Below are 11,143 nucleotides of genomic sequence, written 5' to 3' on the forward strand. Positions count from 1 at the left end.
AACAGAAATGCCAATATCAGAGATGATTATTCTTACTTTAATAATACTATGCTTTAGCTGCTTTTAGCAAAGCCAGATAATGGGCATATTTCTCCAGTTAAGGTCAGTGAAATAAATGGGTCTATAGCATTAATGTGCTCAGTTTGTTTTCAGCCTCAAGGAATTTTTCACTTTACACGGAAACTTTATACGGAACTTTCTTGCTCTTACATAGCTCTCCAGCTCTCAGGGCACAATAGAAACTAGTCTTCAAGATATCAAAACCAAACTTTCTCCAGGTGGTTTACTGGCTGACACCTGGGCAAATCAGGAAGGCATGCATCCAAAAGACAGAAAGTGAGTAACTGTATTAATTGTTTTAATATGTGTTGAATTCTACATCGAGTTGTAGTTCTTAAAACTCATCAATAGGTACTTAAGTTTATATATAAAATATCTCATTTTCTTCCTTTCGTCATTCTAGTCCAGAAAGGCTGCAGGCGCTGCTGAGTTCCATCACAGATATTTATTATCAGTTCAAAAAAGACAAAGCAGAACGAAGTAAGTAACTTCTTTGATTCACTTTTAACACAAACTGTAACATAAAGGACAGGTCAGTCCTTGTTCCACTAGGATATTTTTAGTAGGAATAGAGGGTTAGTCAGCAACAGTGAGTATGTTTGTAGGTCTTTCTTATTAAGACACCATCTTAAAGTCCATATGAATGAATCACCACTATTAATCTCATAAATTTGCATTGCACTTAGTGGAGTTTTACGTAAGTACAACTAATAGAATTAAACTGGTAATGTCTGTCATCTGCTCTGATCCTAGGGCTTCCTTATAATGAAGAACAAATTCACAAGTTTGACAAGTAAGTTTTGAAGTTACCTTTGGTAAATACCATGATTGCTTTCAGGTCCTTCAGGTGCTCTTGCCAATAACCTGTTGTAAATTATAACCTCTTTAGGATTGCTTTGTAAAGAATTGCCTTTAAATATCTTAAATACATAGGACTGCCAGCATATGGTAATGAGGTGCTTTCTGACAGTGGAGTTTCTTCCCCGATAGACCTTCTAAATGTAGATGTGAAATACCTGTTCATTTTCTAGGCATAACTGTCTTCTAGGAGGTACATCTTTCCCCCATTTTTTAGGGAGGAGTAAGCCCTCAGTAAGCGTGAAGTGACTTCGTAACTGAAGTGAAGATAATTTTCTACAGATGAATGAAATATGGGCTAGCTGAATGAAATTCTAGACCAACTTAATCTTCCAAGAAGTATAGCAAGCAAAATAAATTTTAATGCAGTTCTCCATGCCTTTATAAAATTGTCACTTGAGAGGTGGCCACATAAAGTGTCTGTATGTAACCTGGGTGTCTGGACTCCCATTAAGCTCCACTGACTCTAACTCTTGAGCAACTGTCAACAGATGCTCTGCTCATGCTGTTGTACTTGTCTCATACACAGATGCCTCATACACAGTTCCTCATACACAGATGCCTAACACTAATTAAGTTATTCTCCGAGTGGCTGGTCAGTTGAGTGGTTCCCTAGACTTTGCTGGGTGCTGTAGGAATTCAGATACTGCTTCTGTAAAATTCTTCTAAAAGTTCTTGCTGTTGCTACCAGATTACAGATGGAAAGCTAACATGCACAAGGCACTGGTATTCCCAAAACCATGCTGCTTGATTTTTCCAAAGAGAAGGCTAAATGGGATAACTGCCAAGTAGAGGGGAGGTTACCTTAAGATAAAAGACAGTAGAGGCAGGAAAGACAAATCTTGATATGCTGAAATAGACTTAGATGTGTCATTGCCCTGCAACAGCAAGGGACTGACCTTGATGTGACAGATAATATGAACAATAATTTTGTAGTGTGTTCTTAAGGATATGGTTGGAAAAAAGGCAAACACTAGGATGCAGTCCATGGCTCTGTTTAAAACTGCACTCCCTTGGGCAGATTAAAGAAATTTTAGGGCTTTTTCTACTACTCAAACTGTGACAATTAATATGTGACACTTTCATGGGTTTGAACACTGGCGTATTTTCTACCACAAGAGTCTCCTTAGGACTGTTCAGGTATCTTTGAGATCCTAACTACATCTTATTTAACTTGATTCACCCCAGAGAGAAATGACAGTGGTTTTTGTTAAGAACTGTGTGCCTTTAGCAATCGAGGCTGGCCTTTGTAGTATTTACCCTCTACATAGAGAATGGAGCAGCACTCAACTAGGTTTGGGCTTTTTTCTGATTGAATATAGGTATGCATGCTTGATGACAGTCCAGCTAGACACTAGCGAGAATCTGATTAACCGATAGCTATCATGCAAGACTGAATGAAATACCAGAGGCAGGTGTTGGGCTGTAGTGTCTCATCCCTTAGTTTCACTTACTGGTGCAATGCCGAGCATGGTAAGGGAGTTAGTAGACTGGGATTACTGTCTGCAACACTAACCAGAATTGGGTTTTGTTTTGATTTCTTGTCCTTATCTGCTTGCTTTTTTCTTTTGTCATAAATTTAAACTGACAGAAAAATCCTGGTTTTTTTTCTTGCATGTGTATTACTCAGCACAAAAGATTATTCATATATTGCTGAAAGTTCCAAGTATCTGCAGAAGGCAAATAAGAAATAATAAGGATTTCTGTTGTTTCCATTTAGAATCCCTTTTCCTTAAATATACCTGCTCACATAAATACTGACTTGGAGAAGACATTTTACCGTTTATTTATATAAAAATAATAATTCTTTTCCTCCCTGATAAGGAATATTTTTTAAACATAAAACTGTTAGTTCATGCGTTGTGTTGAATTCTTATACCTTACAACAGCATGAATAAAGGTGGCTGAAGGGATTTTAAGTCCATATACCTCTTCTCCAAGTTTCAGTAAGTAAATCAGAGGAATGAGGTTTTGAAAGCAGTATAACACTGTTTGGTTGTTTCTGTGTTGCAGGCAGAAGCTGTATTTGCATGCTACAAAAGCCATAGCTCTATTCAAAGACGAATGTGTCAGCAAGTATGATACATTTTTGGACAAGGCTGAGGACTGGACAAGGCAAGCTATTGATCAATATTTGGTAATGTTCACTGCACCACTTTTATACAAGAAGCTCTTAAAAGAAACCTTTTTTTCTTTTAGGAAAATGCTTCACACACGGAAGCAGTTACTGGCTCTCACCAACCAGTGTTTTGATATCAAAGAAGAGGTATCCAAATACCAGGATTATATAAATGAGGTAGAATACTTCAAAATTCAGTTAAGCGTTTGCATAGATAAGACTGTTCCACATTGTTTAGTGTCATTAGTGTTGTTTACAGTGAGTCTTAAATGCAGTCATTAAAATACAGGGCTGCATGGATGTAGTATTCAGACTATAGTAGCTTAGAATCATAGAATCTCAGCATGGTTTGGGTTGGAAGGGACCTTAAAGATCATCTATTTCCATGATGTTGGAGTGGCCTAGAGATTGGTGTGATTTTTTTGAATCCTGAGGAATTGGGGTTTTTGGGGGTTTTAGTGGTTTTGGTTTGGTTTGTTGGGGTTTTTTTGTGGGGGTTTTTTTTTGGTAGTGTTAGCATTCCCCCCAAAAAAATCTGTGCAAATGGATGTGGGTTCATTGAGAAGTGTTCTGTGTAACTGTTATCATAATGGTATCTGAGCACCTAAAGGATTAACTGAATACTCTTATGAAACATAAAACCACTACTTCCATATGCAAGACGAGGGGATACATGCTCAAGGATATATGCTAATGCTGCTGGTACATGAAAGAAAAGGTTTTGTTAAAATTTGGACAATGACTCTGCAGGATGCAAACTTACCAGAATTGCCTCAGAGAGAATGAGAGCATTTTCAGTAATATTATTATTATTTATAAAAGAAATAAAAAATGAAAGAAGAGTACCTTATAGGTGTAAGGCAGGTAAGGAATGGTAGAGAGCAGCGTTTTACTTGTTACTGGTTTGTATTTTAGTAGCACCACCAAAGTCAGTTATTGATTAAGATCTTGTAGCCTTAGGATATCTACAAACATAACAAATAGCTATTTCTTCCTTTTGAGAGTTTATTATGAAAGTATAAGACAGTTAAGAAGATGGAACAAATCAGGGAACTACAGGTCATGTCAATACAAAACTTGTGTGATGATCTCAACTTGGGGAATATCAGCCACCTTACTACTGTAATGATTTTATGAGGCATCATAGCAGCGGAGAATTTGAAGAAGGATTTCAAGGTGGACATCAAGATGTATGCGACAACTTAAAACTTACATTTCTTTTTTATCTATTACAGTTACAAGATGCTCTGCCGCAGAAAATGTTTGCAGCTTCCAGTGGGATGAAACATACAATGAATACAGTCTATCCAAGCTCAAACACATTAGTGGAAATGACTCTTGGGTGAGAAGTTCTTAATTGGATTGATGCAATATTCTATACCTGTTACACAAATACAGTTGACTTAGTGATTGCTGTATTAAGATCAAGAATTTTATATTTCAGAAAAACTTTATATTGCTAAAGTGATGGTGGCACAGATTTGGAAGTGAGTAGGGACAATACTAATGTATCATTTTAGTAAATAACTAACTCTTTATCTATTCCTTCTTTTGTATGTAATGGTAAGCTGCTGGAAGCCGTGTGGTAGTGGTCAGTGATCACAGCAGACAACTGTCCCTATAAAAATTGTAACCTTTCTCTGGCTTCTTGTTACTACAGTATGAAGAAACTAAAGGAGGAAGTGGAAGGGGTTGCTAAAGAGCTGGCTGAGAACAATCACATTTTGGAAAGGCAAGCAATTGTTTTCCCTTTTGGGGCTGATATTAGGAACTGGCTTAATTTGATACATTTTTGTAGACCCAGAACGTATAACAAGGGATGATTCTGTAATCTCGTTAAATATATTGAACTGCTGATCTGAGGTATTCAAAACCTTGGAACATTACTGTAAAATCATTCTGACGCAGCAGTCGTGGCATTTTTATTTCATGTTACTTACGTTTGGCTAGAAAAAATATCTGTTGCACAGATAAATTCTGAATTTAAACACAGTGCTGTTGGAGATCCAGTGGTGTCTTTTACCTCCTCGCTTTTAAACACAATTTTTAACAACTGTGGAATTATACCAATCTGAATTGATTATTTTGTAATTTTTAGATTGCTTAAATAAAGTGAGGAGAAAGAGGCCAACATATTTCTTGGAATCCTGAGAGGGTATTGTTGTTATCACATACAGACTGACTTTGCTTTTTTTCTTATAATGATGCTAAAATATGTAAAAGTAATGATCTCCTGAAAGCCTCACAGTGAATTGCTGGTAGAGCTGAGTTTGGCTTCAGGATAAATTGGTTTTGGTTTGTTCCCTAGTCCCATAGTTGGAGCATAACATCCTCTCTTCCATCTTTTCACATATAAAAGTTGGATACAAATCTGTGTGTTGGCACATGGCAAGGAGAAGGAACCCCCATAAATAAATTATAATGAATTAAGGATTCATTCTATCATCTAGTCAATCACCTAAGAATATACCGGTGTGTTTTTCATTTTAGATTTGGTGCTTTGACTATGGATGGTGGCCTGCAGAACGTGGACTGTATCTAGTGTTCAAAGGACCTGAAGAGGACTTGTAAATTTTTTCAAAGGGAAAAAAATATTGTTGGGACATGTAAAGGCAGATATTAAATCTGTATCCAGGTTTTATTTCACTCTACAACTGTAGTATTAAAAAAAATGTAAATATGTATAATATGTAAATATAAAAGAAATATCTATCTTTTTTTGGTTAATGTTAGGATAGAATTACTCTTGGCAGGGAATTGAGCCCCTTGGAGGATCTCTGATGACATCCTAAAGGTAAAAGTGTTGTTGGTGAAAAAGGCATTTGTTTGCTTTGAATACTGCCCTTTTTATTCTCAGAATGCAACTTAGTCTTTATTGTAAGAGGACTTGCAGAACTCTGAACATTATGAATAGCCTTTAAAGGGTGTTTTGGATTTCCTTTAACCACTGCTATTATTTCAGAGTTCAGCTGAATGACTCTGATCATCCCAGAACATAACGGCTGTTTTAAATGAGATCTTTTTAAATAAATGTGAATAGGGACTAAAAGCACAGACAGGACAGAGTAGAAATGCATTTTTCTTCACATCCAAACTGTTAGTTCACCTCTACTTGAGAGAACAGTTTCACAATGTTTTTTGAAGTTCCTCTCCACATCTGGTGCCGCGCTGTCTGTAAACATTTGACTGCTCTGTATATGGAAGTTTTGCACTCCAAGTTGTCAGACTGAATGTAAAAATTCCTGGTTTAGAGTACAGCATTTTCAGAATTTCCCTGAAATCTTGTTGCTCACCACAGGAGAAGTGGGTTCTCAAAATAAAATAGCTTTTTCAGAGTCCTGTTTGCAGGCATAATATTTAAAAAAGGTTAAAAATTGGTATGAGGAGAATTTGTGGGCAGTCAGGAGACAGACAGCATCATGCCCTAGTGGAAATTGAAAACTGGAAAAATACTTTACCAGTCTAGATCATGAAAAAGGACCACACTCACTGCTGACTTGCAACTGAGATACCAAACTTAGGAGGAAAACTTGGTAAGACTATTTATTTATTTTCCAGTATCAGTAGTTCTACTTTCAGTACTACATGATTGAGTTGCAGAGATGCAGAACAAAACAGCCTGCTCCAAAACGTGTAGGAGAGGAGAAACAGAAGAGGAAAACAAACAGAAACTCGGAAAACATCCCTCACTCTGTTTGGATACTGCAGATGTACTTACTTGTTTCAGATGAAGAGCATGCAAATTATTGCAGGACTCATTCTTTCCTGGTGGAAACCTGACCAGGGGTGTTCCGTGGTGTCCAGCAGCACTTCTGATTGCTGTATTCCGTCTGTCAGAAGGGCTGGACCAACTATATTGAGAATTTTTCATACTTAACAGTGAAACATTTAGGTATAAACTAAACAGTGGTAACCTCTGATAGCATCTATTTTGTGATGCTTGATTCCCTGCTTATCTCTCCAGGCCAGAACACAAAACATTTCCATTGCTTTTTGAAAAAAATGTCTGACTAGAAACATATCAAATTTATAACTGATTCTTTCATTATTAAAGGAAGAGGAAATTCACTGCCCTGATGTCAGAGACCTGCTTTCCAGCGTTCATGATGAGAATCAAATATTAAAAGGGAATTCACATATTTTTATACCCATGTGAGAGGCTTCTTTCTTTGCAAGCTTTGTCCCCAAAAAATCTAGCTATGCAAAAGGAGTGCAACAGTTTGTTGTGTGTTTTTCCTTGGATAGCCATGGAATTGTGAACTGTTTGTTTTAAAATACCAGAATCGTGTCAAACTGGAATGTTTTAATGCCTGTTTGTACATTTGCTCATCCATGTCCACACTCTCACTGAGTGTCAGTAACATACGTGCACAAGTGTTAGAAGAATCATGCTCTCCAATTGGGCATAAATTGTGATTTTTTCCCAGTATTGCCTGTAACACTTTGCTCTTTCAAAGGCTCTTCATCTTGAAAGAAATCAAGTGTTAGTCGAAATATATCATTTTCAAAGCTCTTTACTGTGAGGGTGGCGAGGCACTGGAACAGGTTGCCCAAAGAAGTGGTAAATGCTCCATCCCTGGCAGTGTTCAAGGCCAGGTTGGACACAGCCTTGGCAACATGGTCTGGTGTGAGGTGTCCCTGCCCATGGCAGGGGGGTTGGAACTAAATGATCTTAAGGTCTTAAGATCCTTTCCAACCCAAACCATTCTGTGATTCTATACTGAAACAGTCGGGAAAAGGATGTTAATTGTAGGAACAGTATCGTCTGTATATTGACGTATGCGCAGCATTCTTTTACACAGTTGAAAATGTTTTGTTGTATTTTATGTTCATTTTAAACATTGCTTGGTTTAGCGTTGTTAAATACATCAGTAATCTTACACTTGTTAAAATTTCTTTTCCTAAAGCAATTTTAACTAAGCAGTAGCTAAGGAACTTGAAGTAATCGGTTCATCACCTACCGATTACATTCTTATGAAGCAAATACATTTTTTGAGTCAAAGTGGGGTGTGTAGTGCCATCAGTTTGGGGCTCAAACTAAGTGTCCTGATGCTATCAGTCATGCTGCTGATTTGCCAAATGAAGTAATAGAAAGTAATATATGGTTCTTCCTCCTGAAGCGGCTTTCCTGGTTTGGGGGGGTTAGCTTAGTATATTAATTATCTGTTACTTGAACAAACCTGTCTTCATATGAATTGTGAAAATGCATGAGTGAATGACTTAATGGCATAAATACATCACCAACCACTTACTGCACAGTGTGGACTTCCTTCTGTGTCTTTCCATAATTTCTGTTAATTTCAGTATTACCTTGTAATTTTTATTATTTTCTCCTAAGTACAGTACAAGGCCTGAAACCCGAAGTAGCAAACCATGGCTTAGCTTGCATTAGCTGTGCAGAGAACGTGTCCTGTGCAGCGGAATCACCAGCCCAGGCTATGCAATATAGCCACTACTCCTTTTTGGTTTTGACCACTCTGCTGACATGTATTCTGAACAACAGTAGTTCTCTGTAACAGAGGCAAAATTCCTGATCTCTGCTTGGTGTGAAACAGTCCATTGGTGGAGCTCCATCAGTTCAGATTTAGTTTATCACTGGAGAAGTGGCAATCACAGAGTAATTTTGGATACAGTACTATGGCAAGGATTAAAAAGGCTGAATGGAAAAGATTGCTTTTTGGTTTTTAAGGCTTGAAGCCTACAAGAGGGGAGATACGGAATGAACTGCATAAACTTGTTTGGGTAAAATTAAACATGGAACTACTACTAAGTAGTTGCACAGGCTGCTGTTCCTGTGACATCCCTTCCAAGCAGGGCATGGGATCACTCTGGGTAGCCATGGCTCGTCAGCTAAACCAGGGATAGGTTCCCCCTAGGGATGGGTGCCCAGGCCTGGCTGTGCGGAGGAAAATCTGGGTTACTTGTGACCAGCCCCATGATGAGCACTTCAAAACTGGCTTGTAAAAACTGACAAAATGCACTGGCCACCTGAAGATAATCTAAAGGAGAAAAAAATGATGGGGGTCTGGAAAACTGACCTGGGGAAAATGGGAGTGGGTTAGCTGGAAGAATGGGAGAAAGGAGGAGCAAAATTCTTCAGTCATCTGAAGGCTGTTACAGAAGGTGTCTGTGGTGAAAGGATTTGAGATTCTGATTATACATCGTAGTGCACAAAACAAAAAATATCTTTCCAAGACTTTTTTAATAGACTTTCCAAGTTTGGAAAAATCTTTCTAAGAGTAAAGAGAGTGAAGTGCCTGAACAGTGTTCTGGGAACTGAGCAGTATTGGTCAAAGAGGGGTTTTGGGAATGGGTTACCTGTTGGCAGCTCTTGTGACCAGTCCAGCTCTTGTGACTGGCAAGGCTGCATGACCTTTTAATTTTCTGTGCTCTAAACAGCTTCTTTTTTCTTCTTATTTGTTCCACTGACTACAAAAAAAAAAAATGTGGTAGGGGACATATCTCTGTGTAGTTTGCTGTTTTGACACTGGTATGAGCCTGGCCAGCAGTCAGTGCACTTGAAGATGCGTTTCTTTTGGAGACCTTTCAGCTCCTATTACAGGGCAGACTGCTAGCAACAGGTCGAGCTGAGGTGTGCTACAAGCAGGGGGGTACCACAGTTGTTCAAAGCTGTGTTCTGCTCCTGAAATCTCAGACAGGTGTTGGATGCCGTTGGTGACTGTGCAGGCTTCCACAGCCTTAACCACCACGGTGCAGGCGTGTCACCACTGCCTGGCCATGGGAAACGTTTCCTGCAGCAGCTGCTTGAAGTGACTCAGGCAGCTCATTTTAATGAGAACTTAACCAAAGCGCATCGCCGGCTCTTTGCCAGCTCCCTGGTGCCAGCATGAGGGTCCCTTCAGCATCCCTGAGTATGCTTATGCTGTCCAATGCGGGGTTTGTCAGTTCATTGCAGAGCTGGCTGTGAGCAAGTGCATCTGGCATGTAGCCTGCACTGTGCTGGGGACAGCCAAGCGCTGGCTTTGCTTGGCTGGCACATTTGCTAACTCACGGTGAAATAAGATGACGCTGGCACAACTGTACTGCCATGGGAGCCCTACAGCAGCTCCAGCTTTTAGCAGGCAGGAGCAGTTTATAGACTTTAACGAAATCAGGTCATGAGACTTCCTTCCCCCCCCCGTTTTTATTCATTGGAACCCTCTGCATAAACGTGCAGATGGAACTGTTCATAAACCCTGTATCTCCGCATCCTGAAAACACGTTACAGCCGAGCTACAGCCCACTTTATATCACTTAAAATCTGTGCAAGGCCGCATTAGACGATGTTTTAATGCCGGAGCTGTACCGGTAAGCTCACCGACAGTTCTCCCTGCAGCTGCAGGATTACTAGACCCGGGCTTTGCCTCGCTCACCGCGCTGTGACCTGCCCCCAGACGGGGCTGGGCTCGGAGGAGCGCTGCGGGGTCGGGGCCCGCCCTGCGCCCGCCTCTTCCCTCCCCTTCGCCTTCGCTGCGTGCCCTGCGGCAGCGGCGGAGGTGGGGGCTCGCACCTGCCAAGAGAGTTCCGAAAACCCTTCCCGTGGAGACCTCAGCTCGGGAAACAAAAACCCGAAGTCACCACATGCAGTGTATTATTGGGTCTTAACTGTTCTATCTACGGTAGTAAAACGTACCTCCTGGAAAGGCGTCACATCTTCTGTTTGCAATACCCATTCTTAGTGCACGCCTTGGAAAGGGCCGGTACCAGCCCAGGTTACAGCCGCTACTTCCCGCGGCGGCGGCGAGCCAGGGGAACGGGCCGGCGCACCGGGAGCGTCCCAGAGCCGCGGGCTGCGCTTGTTCCTCCCGGGACGTCTCATGGCGAGAGGGCTCGGCAGCGGCGCTGAGCCGAACCGAGCCCAGCGTGTGTCGTCCCCCCCCCGCCGCTCCGCTCCCCTGGCCCGCGGGTGTCGTGTGCGTGAGGCGCCAGCCGCCGCCGCTCCGCGGGGAGAGGCGGGCAGCGGCCGGCGCGCCCCGCTCCGCATGGCGGCCGCCCCGGGCGAGCGGCGGGGAAAGCGGCCAACGGCCATGTTCCCGCAGCCCGACGAGCCCGCCGGTGTCCCGGGCCCCGCGTACGGCGGCCGCCGCCGCCCGGCCCCGCCGCGGC

At 41.3% G+C, this 11,143-nt stretch overlaps 1 protein-coding gene across 4 annotated transcripts in view; it reads left to right on the forward strand.

The window, feature by feature from the left end:
• Positions 1–8,302, forward strand: part of TBK1 (TANK binding kinase 1) — a 29,681-nt gene extending 21,379 nt beyond the window's left edge. Inside the window, exons 14-21 of one of the 4 annotated variants that reach the window (XM_030479308.1) lie at positions 215–336; positions 464–540; positions 814–853; positions 2,932–3,033; positions 3,118–3,214; positions 4,273–4,379; positions 4,698–4,769; positions 5,528–8,302. In XM_030479308.1, coding sequence (XP_030335168.1) covers positions 215–336; positions 464–540; positions 814–853; positions 2,932–3,033; positions 3,118–3,214; positions 4,273–4,379; positions 4,698–4,769; positions 5,528–5,579 — 669 coding nt within the window. In that variant the 3' untranslated portion in view covers positions 5,580–8,302. The remainder of the gene's footprint in view (positions 1–214; positions 337–463; positions 541–813; positions 854–2,931; positions 3,034–3,117; positions 3,215–4,272; positions 4,380–4,697; positions 4,770–5,527) is intronic. The other 3 variants (XM_030479309.1, XR_003990536.1, XM_030479312.1) reach the window with 3 other exon arrangements.
• The last annotated feature ends 2,841 nt before the right edge of the window (positions 8,303–11,143 follow it).

The sequence above is a fragment of the Strigops habroptila genome, chromosome 3 (genome assembly GCF_004027225.2).
Source record: "Strigops habroptila isolate Jane chromosome 3, bStrHab1.2.pri, whole genome shotgun sequence".
NCBI lineage: Eukaryota > Metazoa > Chordata > Aves > Psittaciformes > Psittacidae > Strigops > Strigops habroptila.